General features: G+C 47.1%; 1 protein-coding gene across 2 annotated transcripts in view; it reads left to right on the top strand.

Annotated features, from left to right (window-relative positions):
- FOXO3 (forkhead box O3) overlaps positions 1 to 18,882 on the top strand; it is a 97,074-nt gene extending 78,192 nt beyond the window's left edge. Inside the window, exons 2-3 of one of the 2 annotated variants that reach the window (XM_015572725.1) lie at positions 1 to 1,322; positions 14,324 to 18,882. The exon at positions 1 to 1,322 is cut by the window's left edge and continues 126 nt beyond it. In XM_015572725.1, the coding sequence (XP_015428211.1) occupies positions 1 to 1,287 (1,287 nt within the window). In that variant the 3' untranslated portion in view covers positions 1,288 to 1,322; positions 14,324 to 18,882. Of the gene's footprint in view, positions 1,323 to 1,645; positions 1,856 to 14,323 lie in introns of those variants that run through there. The other variant, XM_015572726.1, reaches the window with a different exon arrangement.
- Positions 18,883 to 21,235: the final 2,353 nt, after the last annotated feature.

Below are 21,235 nucleotides of genomic sequence, written 5' to 3'. Positions count from 1 at the left end.
GCACCCCGCCGGCGGGCTGTCTCCATGGACAACAGCAACAAGTATACCAAGAGCCGTAGCCGTGCAGCCAAGAAGAAGGCAGCCCTGCAAACAGCTCCGGAGTCAGCAGACGACAGTCCCTCCCAGCTCTCCAAATGGCCTGGCAGCCCCACATCTCGCAGCAGCGATGAGCTGGACGCATGGACGGATTTTCGCTCGCGCACCAATTCCAATGCCAGCACGGTCAGCGGCCGCCTGTCGCCCATCCTGGCGGGCACAGAGCTGGATGACGTCCAGGACGACGACGCGCCACTCTCCCCCATGCTTTATAGCAGCTCAGCCAGCCTCTCACCCTCCGTAAGCAAGCCGTGCACTGTGGAGCTGCCCCGGCTGACCGACATGGCCGGCACCATGAATCTGAATGATGGTCTGGCTGACAACCTCATGGATGACCTGCTGGATAACATCCCGCTGCCACCGTCCCAGCCGACCCCCACCGCGGGGCTCATGCAGAGGAGCTCTAGCTTCCCATACACCACCAAGGGCTCCGGCCTGGGCTCTCCAACCAGCTCCTTCAACAGCACAGTGTTTGGACCCTCATCTCTGAATTCCCTGCGCCAGTCTCCCATGCAGACCATCCAGGAGAACAAGCCAGCCACCTTCTCTTCCATGCCGCACTATGGCACCCAGACACTCCAGGACCTGCTCACTTCAGACTCACTCAGCCACAGCGATGTCATGATGACCCAGTCAGACCCCTTGATGTCTCAGGCCAGCACCGCTGTGTCTGCCCAGAACTCCCGCCGCAATGTGATGCTTCGCAATGACCCAATGATGTCCTTTGCAGCCCAGCCTAACCAGGGGAGTTTGGTCAATCAGAACTTGCTCCACCACCAGCACCAGACCCAGGGCGCTCTCAGTGGCAGCCGTGCCTTGTCAAATTCTGTCAGCAACATGGGCTTGAGCGATTCTAGCAGCCTTGGGTCAGCCAAACACCAGCAGCAGTCTCTCGTCAGCCAGTCTATGCAAACCCTCTCGGACTCTCTCTCAGGCTCCTCTTTGTACTCAACGAGTGCAAACCTTTCCGTCATGGGCCACGAGAAGTTCCCCAGCGACCTGGACCTGGACATGTTCAATGGGAGCTTGGAATGTGACATGGAGTCCATTATTCGCAGTGACCTCATGGATGCCGATGGGTTGGATTTTAACTTTGATTCCCTCATCTCCACACAGAACGTTGTTGGTTTGAACGTGGGGAACTTCACTGGTGCTAAGCAGGCCTCATCTCAGAGCTGGGTGCCAGGCTGAAGGCTCACGGAGGAAAGGGGAAGTGGGCAAAGCAGGTTAGTGCCCAGTGCAATGGCATCATCATAACCACGTGGTGGTGTCTGGGGGCGGGGCGGGGGGGCTGCCTTTTATTCAGTGTGAACTTGACTCCACGTTGAGAAACTTAGAGCTTTGAAGCAGTAGTGTACAGTTTACACAGCAACATAGCTCCCAACCAGTTCATCTCTGAGTTCTACCTGCAAAACAAATAGGGCTGTCAGGTGCCCCTCCCCACAAGCTGACAGCTCAGGAATTGTATTGCCCGTAAAAAGAACACACACACACACACACACACACACACACACACACATTCATAAATGTCATTCTTCTTTGTATCCAGTCACCCTTGCCGACCTATGACTCTGGTCCCACTATTTGATGGATGGATGAGGACAGAAGGGAAGGGGAGGAAGGCAGGACCTGAGTCACACAAACTTCAAGGTTAAGGACTCAGCCAAAGGACTTTCTTAGATTCCCCGGTCCAGCACCCTTATTGTTGATCTTCGATGTTATCATTTCATCTTCCTTTCCATTAAAGTAATGATTTGCAAATCAAATTTAACTGTAGAATATGTATTCTGGACTCTTTCGTACGTGCATACTGATATTTCTATCAAAAGCAAAATTTGTTAGATTCTTCACCATAGTACGAAGCATCTTTATTAGGGAGCATTCAGCATTGAGCCTTAAAAAGAGCAAAAGAATTAAATTGAAAACAGAAGTGTTTATGTTAGAGCACTTACTCATGGGCATCTTGATCCCCACTGTATAAATGATGTCAGGTTCTAAACAGAATGAGATGGGCTGTGAATAGTGGCAGATTTTTAAAATTGTGGCATTTCAATACTGTTGGAACTGGAAAGATCACGCAGCGTGATGTGGTAAGAAAAGTATTTGATTGGCATCAGAAGTTGAGTGTTTAGTATGCTTCTGCTTTCTGGCTGCTCTTGAGAGAGTGCCAGCCCCTGAGCCTCAATTCCCATTTTATAGAAGGAGGCTGATAGCCACTGTTACTTTACAGGGTTATTGCAAGAATCAAATGCACTGAGGTACGTGAAAGTGCTTCGTAAAACTGCAGTGGGCTGAAATGGGTGCGGTATAAATTAGGGAAGCATACTGCCTAACAGATGAGTAGTAAGCAGGGAGCGCAGGGAGGTTAAGTAGTTTGTCCAGGGTCACACAGCTGGACCCAGAATCCATATTTCTTGAATGGCTGGAACCATAATAGTTCTTTCTGATTTTATCTAGATAGTAAAAAATGGGAAGTGCTTTGGACTGGAGCTAGAGTAGCAGATAATAGACAAGCTTGTCCTGAAACTCTCCTCCTCAGGCAGTGAGATGAGCCCTGAGGTCTTCTGCTAACAGGTTTGCACCCCAGACCTTCCCGTGTTCAAGGACTCTGCTCTGTGCTTCAGCTCCTTTTGACTTACTTTTTTTTTAATCTCAGAAAGCATTTTACACCCTTCTTTAAATGGTAGAAGAGGAAAATGGGATTCGAAGCATAAAAAGCTGAGCCTTGTTTAACCCTCTGCCCTGGTGAAGGAGTTACAAGGGTCTCCTCGAGTGAGCGCACTCCCGCTCATGAGTACTTGTAGGAAGTGGAGTGTCAAGAGCGTTGTGAAGCTGAAGGCTTCTCGCTTTCCCAGGCATACACGGGCCCCGCATGGAACTCAGACATCTGTTTTCAGTCATTTAATAGCCACTGAGGTAGTAAAGAGACTGTAATGGAAGCTAAAGAGGGGACACTTTCGTGCCAGCCAGTTCAGGTCATACCCGAACTCAGGTGGTGGAGACTGGCCTTGAGAAATTTGGATACTTGGCTTTTAGGAGAATAAAGAGTTTGTCTTCCTTTAAGAAGAGGAATGCAATTGTGGCTTCAAGAGACACAAGATGTTTTAATTTTGGTGGAATTGTAAGGAGGCCACTTTCTAGCTCATTAAAAAGAGTAAGTGCAGAAGAAAATGTACTGTCAATTTTTGTCTGATTTTTGTCAGTGTAGATTTTCCATTGAGTTGAATAGCAGACCTTTCTAGTGTATGTATAATTCTAAGATTGTATAAAAATATTTTAAGGGAGATTTAGTCCTTAAGTTTTTAAAACACGAATGAAGAAACGTCATGGAGACGGGGGATGGAGAATACTTTGAGGGAGTCTGATTTCTGGGTTTAGGGTTTCCATTTTGTTTTGAAATGAATTGCTCCTCTAGACAGCCAGGAGCACGTGTGGCCTGATGTGTGTTCTTTACTTTTAAACGTGTGGCTATCACTATATTGAAGGTTCCTAAATTGACAAAACAGGCCTGAGGTCACAATGTCAGGCCTCACCTCACCCAGATTAAGCACCCAAGGTTCCCCAGAGTCATTGTACTGACTTCTTTAAACCAGAAGTCTTGTATTCTCCAGACTCATTGCCTGACTTGCTAACTGAAGGTCAGGTGAGCCTGAATTGGAGCCATCTAGTTACAGAGCCGTCGGTCCAGCCAAAGTCTTGCTGGAGAACTGTGGCGAGATGTTCTCTGGAGGGCTGAGTGTTCCCCACATGTCACTCAGACGACATGTAAAATCCCTCAGCCTGTGGGTCTATCTGGAAAAGAAAAGAGTAACCATACCTTTTCATGAGGACCAGCTGCTGGGGTGTAAAGGGCTCTGTCCTCTCTCAGGCACCTGCAAAACTTGGTGAAGAAACATACAAGTTGGCAGCAGAGATGTCTGTGAACGACTGTAGTGGTTGCAAAGCTGGGTTTCTAATAAGCCTTCCTGAGTTTGACACGTGTCTGCTCTCGGAGGGAAAGCAGCATCCATCTCACTGTAGTTTTGATGTCAAAAGATGCCTAATTTCACAAGCTCTTCCATTCATCTTCATCTTTTGGCATTTGAAGACACCCCATTAGGGAGCAGCCCAGGATTTCGTTTTAAACTACTTTATGGGAAGGCTTGGAAAACATCAACCAGGAAATAGCCCAGATGGAGAGGAGAAGGGTAGTTTTCTTTCTGTTTCTGCCACTGGTCACGTCACTGATGAGACTCTTAGAATTGAAGGTTTCTCGTCTATGAAAAGAGGACAGGATCATAGAGTTTTAAAGGCACAGTGTATGTATAATTTTAAACCTGAAACCTAATATCTGTCTGTGAAATGGTCCTAATTAGAGGTACATGATGGCATGGAAATATAAAGAAACGGTGGTGAACCATGTGGAAACGGCAGGCTCCAGCGTTGGAGGCCTTGGTGAGTTTACATGTAGGCTGTTTCCCAAAAAGCATATCTTTGATACTTGCCAGAGTTAACTTTGAATGCTGTGATTCTATTATGTCTTTATTCATGTTGGGAGACAGGACTAATTCTAACCAAATACAGGCAATACAGGCTGTTCCTGCCACATTTTTTCCTTGGTGTAGGTCTTTCTGTGTTAGGGAATGTAGCGCATGGTAAATATGAGTCTGTACATACTGCGTGGAGAATATCCTTTGTTTTTTTTGCACTGTTGCTGTAGTCTAGTCTTTGGTTACAGTGCACCAGCCTCAAGAACTCTGCATCTGCCAGGCTCTTCATTCTTACCTGTTACAAAGCCCCAAGCCTGAAGTGCCATTCATGGAGAGAGTGGCTGCCTGGATCTTGTTGACAGTGGATCCTGTTGACGGCAGTGAAGGGAAATTGACAGAGCTGTGAAAAGGGGTTCTCTGTGCAGAGGCTGCTACACGCCTTCCATGCATTCGTTTCCCTGGAAAGCAGGGACATCACGCCCGGGCCGCTCCTCCCGGGCCTGTTAGTTTTCCAGTGCACCTGTGGTCACCTCTGGCCAGCCTGCTAGACGTGGGGACAGAGCCTGTGTGGCTCTCACTTCGAGCAGTTGCATTTCTAAGTGGCTTTCTGGAAGGTCTCTTTTGGCCACAGAGCTTATGGGGAGCATAAATAAATGGGGTGAAAATCGCCAGAATTACCACTGGAAATTCTTGTAAACTTCAAGCTCCCATTAAATGCTTCTTTTTAGAGTGTTCATAATGCTCCATATTCAACATCTAATAAATAACGTTTCAGAGCAGAGCCCCAGGGACAGTGAGCTGAAGTGGGTGGCTGGCTCATGTCCAACTGTGATGCGCCTGCTCTAGAAATCAAACATAAACTAACGCCAGCGTCCTGAGGGCTTTTCACAGAAACCTGTATCTGGGTTTAGTCTGACTCTGGCCTCTTAGTATCATGGAGCTCCTGAAGTACGAGGGCCTATGTTTTTATCCCCCAAACAAAAACAGACCGTGTGAGAATGGAATAGGTCAATAGGACATTTGAAAGCAAGGTTGTCCCAGGAAACCAAGCATGTAAGGACCCGCATACCCTTGGGTCCTTTGCTTCAGCCTTGCATGTAAGGCAGTCTTTTCCTCACTACCACCACTGCTCCACCTCCCCAACCAGGCCATGCATTTCTGAGGGGTAGGGAGAACCCCAGTTTTATTTACCTCTATGCCCTGTGCCCAATGCACTGCAGGTGCTCAATAAATGAATTTTGTTTAATGAATTCGGGCTTCTCTTGAGCACGTGTACTAATGTGGGACCTAGCATTTTGCCAGGCAGCTCATCCAGCCTCAGAACCCACTCCATGGCTGAGAAGAGCTTGATAATATGATAAGGGCACACAAAACACTCAGTAAGAATCACGGGCAAAAGGGCCAAGAGTCCATAGTAATCAAGGGGGTGGTTGACCTTTTTCAGCACTACGCTAGGGCAGGATTTCTTCAGGGGCTTCCTTAGAACACGGGTCCTGTGGTTTGAAGAAAAAGGATTTGGTTCAAGACATCAGAGAGGCAAGACAAGCCTGTTCCCGAAACACACCACTCCGTGGCGAGCGCCTGTGCCCTGGGTTGCTCGTGTTTTCTTTCTCTTCCCACTAACAGCCGTGGACCTTCCCCTGTAATTCTAGATACTCTGTGTTCTTTAAGAACCTCTTCTTTGTGTGCTGAAATCTATAACACTCATGCATTAAAGGATGAGAATTACTTAGTCATGAAGGCCTCCGAGTTAATGCCAGTGTTCTGAAGGATAAAACTTTAATTGGCAGTCTTGGCTTGATTGAAGGTTTGCATATCAGTATGTCTTCTCCCTCCTCCTTCCGTCCCCTCCCACTTCTCTCTCCTCTGTCTCTCTTCTCTCTTATGAAGAAGTTTGGACCATAATTTTTTTTTTAAGCAGTCATGTCTGTGCGGAGTGTTTGATTTGACTCCTTGGGGAAATTAATGACCAAGAAGAGAAGGCCAGAGGTTCTAAGGTTGAAACCCACTGGGCCTCCATTTCTGTCCATGCCGCTGTAATTAACTGGAACTTCCGTTGGTCATTTGTGCGTTCAGTTGGTCAGAAAGCAATACAGCCCAGCATATCTGTAAGGAATCAGAAAATATTGGCTGGTAGACCTGTTGGACGGTGTCCCTTTGTCTGCCTCTTGAGTGCCTCAGGCCAGAGCACTCCCTACCCAGCCCCACTCAGACCAGGTTGGCCTGCTGGCTGGGGGCCGGGGCCATGGGAAGGAGGTCCAGGCACTTACCCCGCAGTGCTGTCAGGCTGAGCCGGGAGGCGAGGGTCACGCGTGCCACGTAAAATGCAGACTTACCTCCCTGCAGGAACCAGTGCTCCGGCTGGACCCCTGGCGCCAGGATTCTGCTGATCTTGACTCCCCCCATTGAGTCACTCCTTTCAGCTCCTCCTTGGTTCCCTTCGCCTGTTACACTGGTGTGATTGTTGTTTCTTGGCCACCACCTGTGTCACCTGAATGCCCTGGTCATACCTTACAGGAGGATAAGTGGGACTAAAATAGCTGATTTTGTATTTTCAATTTCAGAGTCACCTTGGAGAAAATTAGATTGTTTTCACAACTGTGTTATCTAACGCAGGAAGAGAAGACTTTAGAGACCCTTCTCTCCCGTGCTTGGTAGTGGGGTGCTTAGGTGGGTGGTGCGTCATGCCCCAGGGCTCCAGGGCATCCCCGCCTGGAGGGTGGCTGCACCCTCTCCGTCATCCCCCACCCCCTCCAGCCAGTGAATGCAATGTAGGGTCACACAGGATGGGGTTGCAGCCGGCAAACTAAACATTGTGATGTTCAGGTCCTGGCTATGGCTAAACTTTTGCTCCTGGACTGGAGTTCCCTTTTGTTTGTAAACAGTGAGTCACTTTAGTGATGACAGCAGTTTGAGAGTTAGAATAGCAAGACTCTTAATTTGGGGGCTGGTAATAAAGGATGTGTATGGCAGGGTGGGAAAAGGTAAATTTTTGATTAAAAACCTACTACTTAAATGTTTTTATTAATTTTCTAAAATTAAATTAGTTGAATGTTAAAATTGTGCCTCCCATTGATCCTTAGGAGGTTTCATGAGTTTTAGAAACTTGATCGGAACTACCCTTCCCCCCAAAAAGGCATTAAAATTCCAGGTCTTGCCCCACAAGCAGTAGGGTTTCTGCCCAGATTCAAATAAGACCAAGTCTTAGCAAATGTGAGTAGTTCTAAAATGCTTCTGGAAGCCGAGCTCTGAAAGGGTGGCATTTGAATTGGCAGAGAAGAGAGGGCTCTTCCAGAAGGACGGTTCGGCCCTTTATTCAGCCACCGTGTGTTGCACAGCTCATCTGTGTGTCGGCTTTGCAGGCTTCTTGGGACGTCAAGAAAACTTTGTTTCCCGGCGAGAATATGTGCTTGAGAGTAAATACCATGTCTCCGACAGGGCTCTTAAAATAGCTGGTTGCTTCGTCGGTGATTTGACTTGAAGCTTTTGCTCTGTTTTCAAGGAATTCAACATTTCAGGAGCTTAACGTCTATGAAAAAGTAACCCTTCTGGGTACCATGTGATTAGGTGCCCCATGAGCAGTTGAGGAGTTTAGTAGAGGACAACCTAGAGAAGGAGGGCTGGATGGATGGGTGTGGTTCACATGGGCGGGGAGAGCAAACCAGACACAGTGTGACTGCACCTGACTTACGGACGGAGGTCTGTTCCCAAAGCCCGGATGAGGACCCCGGAGCCTGGCCCCAAAGGCCTCGACCTGCGGAGGTGTTTGGATGTTTTAATAGGGTCAGTTGACCATGAGTCCAGAGAAGGTCCACATGCCCCTTCAAGGCATTTGCCTTAAAAATGGTTCTTTAAAAGGACATAATAAGAAACTTGACATGCTGTTCTGTGTGGTTTGAGAATCAAAGAATCTTTAGGAAATAGGAGACCTCTGCAACTTAGTTATTGACAGTAGATTAATCAGTACATTTGTGCCATGTCCGTCACCATATTGTAGTCTGGGTACACAAAGAATATGGGTTGATGTAATCCCTGCCCCAATATAAAGTCAGGTAGGACATTCCCTGAAGTTTAAGCCTCATTGCATGTCACCCTGGCTCTCGCTGTCAAGTGTGAGGATGGTTGCTTCTCTCCTGTGCTCCCTGTGCCCTGTTAGCACAGCACCGAGGCCGGCAGGAAGGGCATCCACACTGGCTCGAAGTTTGGACGCGTCCTTGAGGCATCAGCCTTCACAGGCAGGCTCCCCCTGCCACCTTGCAAACGCCCAGAAGTTACTGGGAGATGGCAGAAAGCGTACCTACCTACACAAGACACGCTTTTCTGTACACAAACTCAGCTTTCTTTTTTTAATAGTGCATATAGGTGAGTGTCTTCCCAGTATCTCCCTAAGTGGCACCTTTGCCACAAGAAGCTTATTTTAAGCATTCCTGTCACATCCTCACCTTCTTCATAAGCATTTCCTTGCCCATCAGAAAACACCAGAGCCTATGGGCTATGTTTCCTGGAAACTGGAGTTTCCTTTTGGGGAGGCTCCTCAACTGAATGCAGATTGGCCTCCAGCCTGGCCAGAGCTTCCATACCTACCTGTTCTGCTTCCCTCGCCGACTTTTCCTTGTCTAAGCCGGCAAGTTGACAGCACTTGCCAACATGTATTTCCCTGGAGCGGCACCTCCCACGCCCCTTCGCTGGCAGTCACGGAGGACGGCGCTGCTCAGCTCAGGCCAAGGCTGGATTGTAAGCCCCCAGGTCCTGTCAGTGGGCCCAGGCTGGTTTCCATGTACCTCCTGGAATCCTCTTTATCACCCACTCCAACCTAGAAGACACTGAAAAATCACCAAAGTAAGCCAGTGTTGTGTCCATGCACACTGTCTGGAGCTGCTGCATGTTTTGCCCGTGAAGGTGACCTCCAAGGGAACTGCTTCCGTTTGCGTGTTCCAAAAACATAGGTGGCTGCCTGACCCAAGGACCCTACCCCCCCGCCCCCCAAAAAATGCCATTTTTTCCTAAGGTGACACCAGCTACAAAACCCTTGGTGGATGCTGGCAGATGGTGGTGGCTCACTGAACTGGGTGTCCCTTGGCTTCCTCTGGGGCAGAGCAGAGGGGGTGGCAGGCAGGCGTCTCTTTGCTCTCAGGGGCAGAAACAGCCACACTCTGAAATGCAGCCCTATTCTCTGAACTCTGTGTGAGGCTTCGCTGTCAGGTTGTGTGAACATCCATTCATTTTCTTTTCTATCCTGAATGTTCATAGTTATAGTCCCCACCTTGCCCCAGGGGTTGCAAGTTTGGCTTAAATGATCCGTATGTTTGATTTTATTTCTCAGGCAGACTTTCCTCCAACATGTTTTAGTTTTAGCTAGGAGAACAGTCAATGACCTTTCTGGGTTTGTGGATGTCTCTTTTTCCTCCGGTGACATATTTGGTATTGGGGTCCTGTTCCTTTCTTCTTTGCCAAGAAGATGAAAACATGACTGAAAACCCCAGATCTGCCGCCTGGGAGTTACTTTGTGGGAAGACAGCAGTAGGAACGTTTATCTTTTTATTCCCAGATTAAAGTTGATTGGGGTGGTTATGTTTTGTGTCGAGTTTTTTTTTGGAGGCGTTGCCCTTTCTTGGAACATCACGTGATTTCGTGGTGCTAATTAGGCAGAAACTTGTCTTCCCTACAGATGCCAAGATTGTAGAGGGACTTACTCTCACCAGAGACCAGATGACAGCGTCCATAGGTCATTTTAGCATGGGTCTCATCCTGCGGCCTCCCCATTTTATTTTCCTTGCATCAACAGCCCAATTTCAAACTTATTTATTGGGCAAGGAGGGGGAAAGGGGGATCTTCTCCTATTAATGCAAGTCACTGATGGGATAGCACATTTTCATATTTCTTGTTAGTTGGCCTGTTGCCTAGTAACTGTAAAGTGATAGCTGTAATTCCCTTCAGCTGTATGCTTTCTTTTCCTTCCAAGTTTTGCTTAATCTGATGTGTTTTTAAACTTAGCAGAGCATTAGCATATGCACATGAGCCTCACAGTTAACTACAGCGTCTCTCTTTAGACGATGTAAGAATGGTGGGGTCTTCACTGAAATCCATGAGACTTGTCCCCAACCTGAGAATCATTAAATTCCCAGCTCAGTAGCTGAGCTCACTCCTAAATGTGCTCCCTCATCCCTCCAGTCCTTGGTGGAGTCGGGTAAACGTGCAAACATTGCCTCACCAAAGGGTGGCCATCAATCTCAGCCAGGTGAGGCGGCCTGCCTTGTGACTGCTTTCAGTCGTCAGGCCTTCCTAATGAAGGGTGACTCCGGTTCTCCACTTGGAAGGATCTTGTATTTCTGTTCAGTACTTATCTGGTTCCTTTATGTTTTCACATTATTTTACGATCTGTTTGCCTTCCATCACGGAGAAAACAAGTCGCCTCTCTGTTCTGTGGAGTGGGAGTTTTTGTATAAAATTTGTTTGAGAGCTGCCTCTACACCTGGGCCTGGGCCTCTGTGGCTTAATCTCCAGGCACAGGTAGTTTCTGCACAGGTGGGAGGCGCACCTGTGAGACTGGGGGAGTTCCAGTACCTAGCGCCACAGGTGGCCCCCAGGCCATTCTGAAGAAAGGGAAAGTGAGACCCACACATCTTTTTTTAAAAAAATATATTTTATTGACTTTTCAGAGAGGAGGGGAGAGGGATAGAGAGTTAGAAACATCGATGAGAGAGGAACATCAATCAGCTGCCTCCTGCACACCCCCTACTGCGGTTGTGTCCGCAACCCAGGTACATGCCCATGGCCGGAATCGAACCTGGGACCCTTCAGTCCGCAGGCCGATGCTCTATCCACTGAGCCAAAACGGTTAGGGCCACGCATCTCCTTTTTAATGATGCTTCCTGAAGAGCCTGGGCCTTTTGATGAGGAATGGGCATTTGGCCTCAGGATGTTGTTGGTTGTGCCCATGTGGGCCTCCTGCCCGGGTTTCAGGGCTGATGCCTGTTCTGCCTAGAATGATGCCCTATTGGGGGCTGTCGTGCCCTCCGCCTCCTTCCTGCCTCTGCTGAGCCAGCCCCAGCATCAGAGCAAGTGGTATGCTTGGCCCCTGGACGTGTGGAAGAAATATGTCACCATCCCAGGTCCACGGCTGGATAATTAACACCAAAGGGAACCGGGGGATGGGGTCGGAATTAGGTAAAACTTCATAGCTTCTCCCTTGGCACTTTCAGTAGCTCAGGGTAGAGAGTTGGGGACCAAAGTCCCTGGTGACTAATTGCATAGTGATGTTAGGTTGTGGTTTATTAAGTGTTATTGTGAAGGGAAAAAAACCAAATCCCCTTCTAAAGAACCCTATTCACACCCTCGTTTGTTCATGCCTCACAGGTCCACGGTAGAGGTGCTGAAATAGCACTAGCTCTTGGAGGCTCAATTCCTCACAGACACTGAGATCTGGTGTTTAGTTTAGCCTTTCCCCTCTGAAATCAACAGGCCATTATTTTATAGTCCAGGATAAATTGTCTCAGACCCTAGCAAAGCAAGGAACAGCTCCAGAAAAGCCATGGGCCAGGGCCACTGAGTGCTGGGGGTGGGGGAACACGGGCCTTCTTTTCCTGCTTTTGTCTCTGCTGCCGGTGAAACAGCCTCAGTTCTTGTCTTTGGGGCTGTGACCAGGGGAACTGCGGCCATGGGTGTGTAACATTACACACACCAAGCCCTGGGGTCGTTCTGCATGTCGGTAGAGGAAGGTAAGGCTGCCAACTGGTGCAGTCACAGAAGAGATGAAGTCACAAGTGCACTTGTGAAAATTCCACAGGAGCTCACGATGGTATCTCTGAAGAGGAGGGCAGATGTCCGTGTGTGGGAGAAGGCTTATTGATGCATTTTTCATTACTTGTTCACCTTATCCGGTGAGCAGATCTTGAGTTCATGTTGCTTTGCTACCACTTTTCTCTCCATTTTTTGGCCTGGAGCCATTTTTTTCCTACCATGACAGCCAACTGTCTCCATAAACAGTTTTATGTCTTGAGACCTGTCATGTGAGTTCCTGTGGCTACATCTCTATGAGTATACAGTTGACCCTTGAACAACACGGGTTTGAACTGCACAGATCCAGTTATATGTGGATTTTTTTCAGTAAATATATTGGGGAAAGTGTTTGGAGATTTGCTACAATTTGAAAATACTTGCAGAAGAACCACGTAGCTTAGAAATGTAAAAATAAATTTTTTAAAGTTATGTCATGAATGCATAAAATACATATATATATATATACATTATTTTCTCTTCCTTACAATTTTCTTTTTTCTCTAGCTGACTTTATTGTAAGAATGCAGCATATAATACATATAACTTACAAGTCATGTGTTAACTCTTTATGTTATTGGCTATTAGTAATTTTTGGGAGTCAAAGGTCTCCCAAAGATACATATTTTTTTTTCTTATTTCAGAGAGGAAGGGAGAAGGGGAGAGAGAGATAGAAACATCAGTGATGAGAGAGAATCAACAATTGGCTGCCTCCTGCACACCTCCCACTGGGGATCAAGACCGCAACCTGGGCATGTGCCCTTGACCAGAATCGAACCTGGGACTTTTCAGTCCGAAAGCCGACACTCTGTCCACTGAGCAAAACCAGCTAGGGCCTACCTGGATTTTTGACTGCACTAGGAGCTTGGCACCTCTAAATCCCACATTGTTCAGGATCAACTGTACTTTATAAAAATATCCTCTAACTTTTCCAGGCCCAGTGGTTGCATGAAATCTGATAAGACTTGTGTAAATTAGATGCTCTGAGAGGACCTCTTTTGTGCCTTACCACTGAATACTTTCAGAGACAAAATAATAATGTTAATTGTTAAAGGGATGTTTTATGAGAGGTAGTTTTTTGTCATATGTGTGTTATGTAATTTTTTTCCCTCTGTAGCTTTTTTAATTGAGGGTTTTTTTTTTTTTAGAGGGAGAGAGGAAGGGGGAGAAGGATAGAGAGATAGAAACATCTATGAGAGAAACATCACCGATTGGCTGCCTCATTGCACATCCCTCCACCAGGGATCGAGCCCTCAACCCAGCATGTGCCCTGACTGGGAATTGAACCGGTGACCTCTCAGTTCATGGGTCGACGCTCAACCACTGAGCAACACTGGCTCGGCAGCCTCAGTAGATTTTTAATATAAAAATCAAATTCCTAAGACAGCCCACCTAGAGGTTACTTACTCCTTTTTTAGTGGGGGAGTCAAGATGACCCCCACCCAGCAGTGTAGACTGATTTAAGCCTTTGTGGAAAATGACCATTTCATCTCTGGTTTGGGGTTATGAATGGAAAGGTGGGAAGCAAAGTCCACAGAGCCAGTGGGAGAGACCCAGAAAAGCATAGCTGGTCTGCTTAGGGTGCCCCCCGCCCTGGGCTTAGCATACAAGTCCTGTCTCCCAGGAAATCCCTGGTCCAAACTCAAGAGCAACATCCCACCTGCACCCTGGACGTCCCTATCTTCAAAGGGCCGCCAAAGCACCCCTAAGTTGCTCGTCTTTGTTAACCTCCCAAGTGAATGACACCATCTCCTTTGAGCTTTGCCCACTTGAGAACGTTTTGTAGGCCAGCAGAGAAATCGGGTAAGTCGGCATCCCCATGCTTCAAGCTGGTGTAGCCAAAACAGCTTGACTGAGCGTGCCCTGGGCTCGGAGGTGGGTGAGGACCTGGGAGGCTGATGATGTGTGGCCGAGAGGTGCCTGCCCACTCTTGCCATTGGGACGCCTTTAATCATCTCTGGTTTCCTTTCTTCCTCCTCTAGACCCTCAAACTGACACAAGACCTACAAAGAAAACCCTTTGCCAAATCTGCTCAGCAAGTGGACAGTGACACCGTTTACAGCTTAACCCCTTTGTGAGCCCCGCGCCATCTTCCTGACCCAGCGGAGACTGTTAATGGCCCCTTACCCTGGAACAGAACTCTCTATATAAAGTATGCAAACCTTCCTTGGACGAGGTGACGCGCCCCCGCCCACGCCCGCGCAGGACAGCACCCGCCAGCACCGCCCACCTCGGTCAGAGCACACCGGGAGCCCCCGTTGGCGATTCTGTGGTTTCATGTCATGATGGTTTATGGGATGTTTTAAGTGTTGTGTGTTTGTTTTCCTTTGACTTTCTGAGTTTTTCACATGCATTCACTTGCGGTATTTTTCTGTTAAAATGTTAACCATTCTTCCCTAGGCAGATTTAAAAGCAGAAGGAAAATGTACCAGTTACCATTTTGGCTTTGGGCACCACGAGCGGTTGAGCCCCTGGAACTCCATAAACTAACAAATTACATAAACTCGAGGAGGATATTCTTTCTTCTTTTGTTTGGCAGAAAAGGATCCTTTTCTAAAAACTGAACAATGGCACAACTGTTCGCTGTGCACACCCATCCAGGACTGAACCCTGCATAGGCAAAACAAACGGACCACAGCCACCAGCCCAGTGGGTTTCGGTTCTGAGTCTGGGCAGTCGGGGGACAAAACCCCAGCACCTGGGCTGCAGGTGCCAGATCGAGGTTGGTGGTCCCCTGTCAGTGTCCTGAGCGAATGCAGAGAATAGTGATGCTAGGTTGGTTAGAAAATAGGGTTTTTTTCAAGAAAGAAATCGGCTCAGCTGTCCACTAATTGCCAAATGCCACCAAAGGATTTAGTTTTAAGGAGAAAAGAAAAATTTAAAAAAAGGAGTTCTGTTTTGCTTTGCAGAAGAAATGAACTTGCAGGGGAGCATGAAGCCTACAGAGAGAAATGTGTGAAAAGTACAAACCCGAGTCAGTGCAGACCTACATACACACCCTCCATAGTCTCCAGCCTTGTTGTGTATAAGCTGATCTACTAGACGTGTATGAGTGAGAGGCAATAGCGTACAAACTGATTTTTTTCACATATAATCATAGATTGTAATTGTACCAGTGACACGATGGAATTACAAGGTAGAGCAGTTTTGACTATTTTTTTTTCCACTTTCCTGCTTCTATGGATTTCATTTTGTTTTTTGTTTTTTCTAAAAGTTACGGTGCTGTATAGGTGCTTTCTGTTTAACCTGGAACGTGTGATCATACTACTTACCCTTCTTTGATAGAATAGTGGGAAACACCTTTGGTACATAAGAAACTGGTGTAACGACGCTCTGATTAGCACAGCACATGCATACTTCTCCAAAGTGATATATGAAGATCTTTTCTTTGCATAAAACGCACTAGGCATATAAATGTATAAATATATTTTATCATGTACAGTACAAAAATGGAACATTCTGCATGGACGTTAGGAATACAGGCTAGTATTTCAGCACAGACCTCCCTGCATGAGTTCTCGCTGCCTCTTACACCGTGCAGTGGGCACTGACTCCCTTCCACCAACACAGACGTGCTGCCCGACCCCCTGCACCCACCACCGGCTGCCAGGGGCCCCCTTGTGCACCTTCGCTTTAGAATTCCTGTGGGGGTGATGGTGGTGGTGATCACAGCTCCTAGCACAATGGAAGTTCCATTTGGTATTGTCACGCGTCTTTCCCGCCTCGCTTGGGTTGTCATGTTTGAACGATGGCCCTGTTGATTTCACCCTGCCTTTTACTGAATCTGTAAATTGTTGTGCAATTGTGGTTATGGTAGACCTGTAGCCGTATCGCTTTTTCTGAACTGCTACAAGTTTATAATCTTCATTTTAAAAGTATGTATAATTTTTTTAAATATGTATTCTATTCACGTGGTCTGCTTGTCAGAGAGACAGACTTTTGCTTACTGTGTTCCTTTATATAATGCTAGCCGCTTCCTCGATTCTTTGGTCGTCTGCTGTGCACAAGAACTGTCTGGTGTCAGCGAGAGGGCTGCCTCTCTGGGTCCCTCAGCAGTGCTGCCTGGGGTGGAGTGTAGTTCAGAGACGGCGGCAGTTGCTGATCGGGGAAGGGATGGAGGCGGGTAGGATACAAGGGAGAATCCAAAGTGCTTCCAACAGGAGAGCCCTGAGCACCTCTCCTGAGTTCAAAGAAACAAGCAAACTAACAAAACAGCTCTTGGCCTTTGCAGTTTTATAAACCCTGGGAGCTACTTTGGGAGGAAGAAAGGCAACCCTCAAATGTGTTTTGACTTTAAATGTTGCATTCCTTACAGATGTGGGACATCTCCTTTATTCTCTCTTCCCCCAGTTTTGTTAGATTTCAGACAGAATGTCTTACAGAGTGTCCTAGAATGAGATTACAATTTAAAACAGACGAGGGAGGGACAGAGCAGTACGAGAGCAGAGCAGGAAAATAGAGGGGAAGGGGTGCTTGGAATTTTTTTTTTTCTTAGTAACAGCATCTGCATGTAGAGAGTTGTGGAGAGCTGTCAGGGCAAAGTCAAGTGCCAGCATCAGTCCTAGGAGAAGGTCAGGATGGAATAATTAGGCCCGTCCAGGAGCACAGCAGCCCACACGCAGCTGGCCACCCGCCCAGAGGCCAGCCTCCCCTAGCCCAGCGGGTGCTGACGTGGTCAGACTGGGCAGAGGTCCCTCACAAGTCCCTGCCTCTTATATCGAGACCTGCTTTCAGGAAGGACCACCTGTTGGCCACCATGTGGGGTTCTGAGTGCCGTGGGTCCCTCACATCGGAGCATCTCAGAGGAATGCTTAGTAACCTCCAGGCCGGCTGCTGTCATGGTTGCATCCCTATGAGAACGCTCCAAGGCCACCCGAGGCCTCCAGATCAGCTGCTCCAGGAGGCCTTCCCCTTTCTGATGGGAAAGGAGAAGAGAACTGATATTGCAAGCATGACATGTGTCCTGTGGCTCTGTTGTTCTCCTAGGACTCCAGAGCCTTTTACCAAAGTCGGAGAAGAGCTTTCTCACAAGCCTTCACTGTCCTGGAGTGGGGACTGACTGCCGGTCTGGGTGCCCCGCCAGCGGTGAATGTTTCCTTTAGCGCATCCTCTGCGATGCTTGCTAAAACCCATTTCCTGTCAGCGAGAGAGTGGTGCAGGCACCTGTGGTACAAGAACTTTGTGTGTTTGGTGTTGAGTTTTGACATTACATGTGTGTCACTTCCCCTCCCTGAGCTCACTGCCCAGGACAATATGCCCAGTCTCAGGGTATCATTTCGGGGGGCTTCCAAACCTGACCCCGATGGTAGGCACAGACTTCACTACCTAATGAACCCCCCTCCCCACTTAAAGAAGAAGGGACATTGGAATCTCTTAGGATTGTCAAGAGAAAAGCGGTCACATAGCCAGTTCTGCTTCTAGCACGGACGCCACGGGCTGGGGAGGGGAAATAAAAGGGTTGCCCTTCCTCTCTGAACGCAGAAACGGAGCTCTGGCAGCTCTGACCTCTGGTTTCCCGTTTCCTGCTGTATTTGAGGAACATGGTGTGATTAGGCATTAGGGTTTTTTTTCATTATTATTACTATTAAGAAAAGCAAATTTTTTTAATAGAAATGCAATCACTGGCTAAGAGGTACGAAAAAGCCAGCCTCTTGTGGCGGTCAGGGCAGCAGGGCAAAGTGAAGGCCTTGTGCGGTCATGTCTGTCCAGTGAGGTCTGAGAGCAGATGCCCAGGGAGTTGAAGAGTCTATTAATAATTTTTGATCTAAATCTTCTGTGGGTAACATTTTATGCAGTTGTAGTGACTGAAGTACTTCTGTCTAATTTTACTTGTATGTGTTTTTCTTTGGTGGATGATAGGTGACAAGGCCTCTGCCACACTCCAGAGATACCGTGTATGTGCGGCTGCTTTTAAAAATTGTGTGTCTGGTCATTTCTCTAAAATTATCTCATTGCCTGGCAATCAGCCTTCTCTGGTATACTTGTCCTAGCACATTATGTACACAAGAAATGTAAACAGGTGTGAAGAGGACCAGGAATTTAGTTAATATTTTTAAAAATGTATTGTGCGTTTTTGGCTTCACATATTGAACATTTTTTAAGAAAAAAAAAGTTGCATGAATGGGAAAAAAAAATCTGTATACAGTATCTGTATAACTGTCTTATCTGTTTCAATTTCTTGCTCATACCCCATACAACTAGACTTAACTATGGCATGTGGCCACATTCAAAACCCTGAGTCACACAGTCAATTCTTTGGTTTGAAGCGCCTCATCCTTTCTTCCAAAGCAAACACTGTCATTGCATCTTACTGAGGATTTTGTCTAGCCACATGTTGCCATGAATTAACTCTGCCATCTTACTTTTCAAGAATCAAAGCCAGTTTGATTTGGAAATCTGCCCCTTTTCCAAATAAAATAGAGATACAGTCCTTACTTTCCTTGGTATTTGTACATATTGCCTTGTGTATTCCACTTAAAACCGTAATCTAGTTTGTAAAAGAGATGGTGACGCATGTAAATAAAGCATCAATGACACTTTATCTTACTCCAAGAAGTCTTTCTTCTCCCTCCCCCTTTCTTTAGCTCCAGAAGTGAAATAGCTGCGTTTTCATCTCACAGCCCTCCTGTGCGGAACTTCACAGGCTGGGAGAGGCACAAAGCCACATGCCTCTGTCATGAGATCTCCAACTCAGTGAGTCCAGCAGACTTTTTCTCTGGCCCACTTTTGACCTCCACCGACAACCAGACAATTCAATAAAAGCAGATCTGTGGCGTTGTTCATGGTGACGGTGGCCATTGTGGATGTGCACTGAGTCATGTTGCCTGGAGGAGCTGTTAAGCAGGGAGGCGGGTTTTAGATTCTCTGCCTTCACCAAGTATCAGAGGTTTTGACCTGTCAGAGTTTGGGCCCTATTGAGAGTCCTCATGTGAGTCTGGCAGACGAACATTGGTCATGGGCCGTGCGTGCCCCTCCTGCATATCGAAAGGCAAACAATACTTCAAGTTTCTTGTGGGAACAGCATAACTATTTCCAATGTTTGTACGTTGTAGGGCCTCTCAGTCAAATTAGGAGGAACTCCACCCTATTGTAAAATGATTCCTAGTAGCCTGGGTTATGTTTTTTCATTTTAATAGACATGTTATAAAAATGATTCAGCTTTCCGAAACCCCCTAGGATTAGGCTCAAAAGCTCAAACCACATGATGGACTTTTATTTCAGGTCAAGTAGGTAAAAATGACTTTGAAGTTTGCCTTCGTAAGTTGGTTCTTACTATTGTTTTAATTACCTCTAAGGGTACAACCTCACCATCTTCTAACACCCAAGCCAACGGGGAGAACATACTTCATTTGAGACTGCTTCCCAGTTTTGATTCTGTCTCCCAAGAGGTTAAAGATGGAAATCCAACACTAGCTATCACAAGATTCTCAGTAAAGAGCGCTCCCAAGTCAAGTAAAAATTCAACTAATTAATAAAGTTCACAACAATTACTAAGTCAATCCCAAGGGGCACAGTGGCCCAACCCTGTGACAGGCACCAAGAGAACTAGGACCCGGGCCCTGCCTTCTGTGAGTTTGTACTCTCAGGTATATTCTATCTGCTGCACCTTGGTGAATAAAGAACTAATTCTTGCTGACTCTGCGTCAGCTTCGTGTTTAAAAGAGGAAGAATTTAGGCTAATCTCTAAAATACTTTAGGGATTTGTTTTTGCAGATGTTCAAGTAATGAAGGCAAACCTTCAAGCCAGCAAATGTGACATGTATCAGCCAAGTCACCCACACCAAGCTGGAGTACAGCAGTCCAAGGTGGAGGAAGGTAGAATTCATAGCCACAGTCTGCCAGACTCTTCCCTCACCTGGGGCATAGGAAGGTCTGGAGATGGTGACGGGGTAGCTGTGGGGGGAGGCCTGTGGTGCCCGGCTGCCCCTCAGCTCAGCCTGTGGTGGGAACCAGCAGGGAATCTAAAGTGAGGTGAAGAGGGCAGCTCCCATCTCCATCAAAGAGAAGCAGCGGTGCTGGGCTCAGAGAACTGGAGACATTGGAGCTGGAGGAAGAGGAGCCCTTCCCCCTGGTTTTCCCTCACTCGAACGCTAGGAGAAAACTATTAGCAATGTTTAAGACCTGAAGAAATCAGATTGTGTAAACCATGGCTGGATGGAGGTACTAAGTGGTAAAAGGCAAACATTAAAATGCTAATTGTGCTGGACACTTTTGCCTTTAACAGTGGACTCGGGACCTCAACGTGTCCACCGGGAACGGTCTGTAACTGCTCCTCAGTCATTCCCTCCACATTCAAAGGCAGAGAGCACCCCAGCCACTGATGCCCAAGCCCCAGCTGGCAGGCGGCTTCAGCAACCATGGCCCGTTCCAGGAGGGGGGAGGGCCCGTCTTCCAAACCATTGGGTAACTTCCCTAAGTAGGAGGGGGTTCTCATGTGGGAGGTGTCCATTGTATTCTGACAGTTGGATTGTGGGATATTTTGGTCAGACTTCTCTCCATTTTGTTGCGCTGTATTTTTAAGTATTTTGAAAGGTACTGACTTCACATGATTCAAAAGCCAGAAAGCATATACGTACACACAAGGAATGTTTTCTTCCCATCCCTGTCTAGTTCTCTCCCTACTTCCTCCCACTCCAGTTTCTTGTGTATCCTTCCAGAATTTCCTATGCACCTACAATCAATCAAAACACAGATTCTAATTTTCCCCCTCTTACGACATAAAACAGTACATTATGCACCCTGTTGGGCATCTTGTTTTGCCAATGATTTCTTCACAGTAGAGGAGATATTTTTATAGTTGCATAGTACGCCACTGTACTCATGTATTACAACTCATTTAACCAGTCGTGTCCTGTGGATAGACACTGGGTATTGAATTGTTTCTTAACAGTTGT

The sequence above is a fragment of the Myotis davidii genome, unplaced genomic scaffold (genome assembly GCF_000327345.1).
Source record: "Myotis davidii unplaced genomic scaffold, ASM32734v1 scaffold68, whole genome shotgun sequence".
NCBI lineage: Eukaryota > Metazoa > Chordata > Mammalia > Chiroptera > Vespertilionidae > Myotis > Myotis davidii.
The sequence above is the reverse complement of the archived record's forward strand: the minus strand, read 5'-3'. Positions and strand labels throughout refer to the sequence as shown.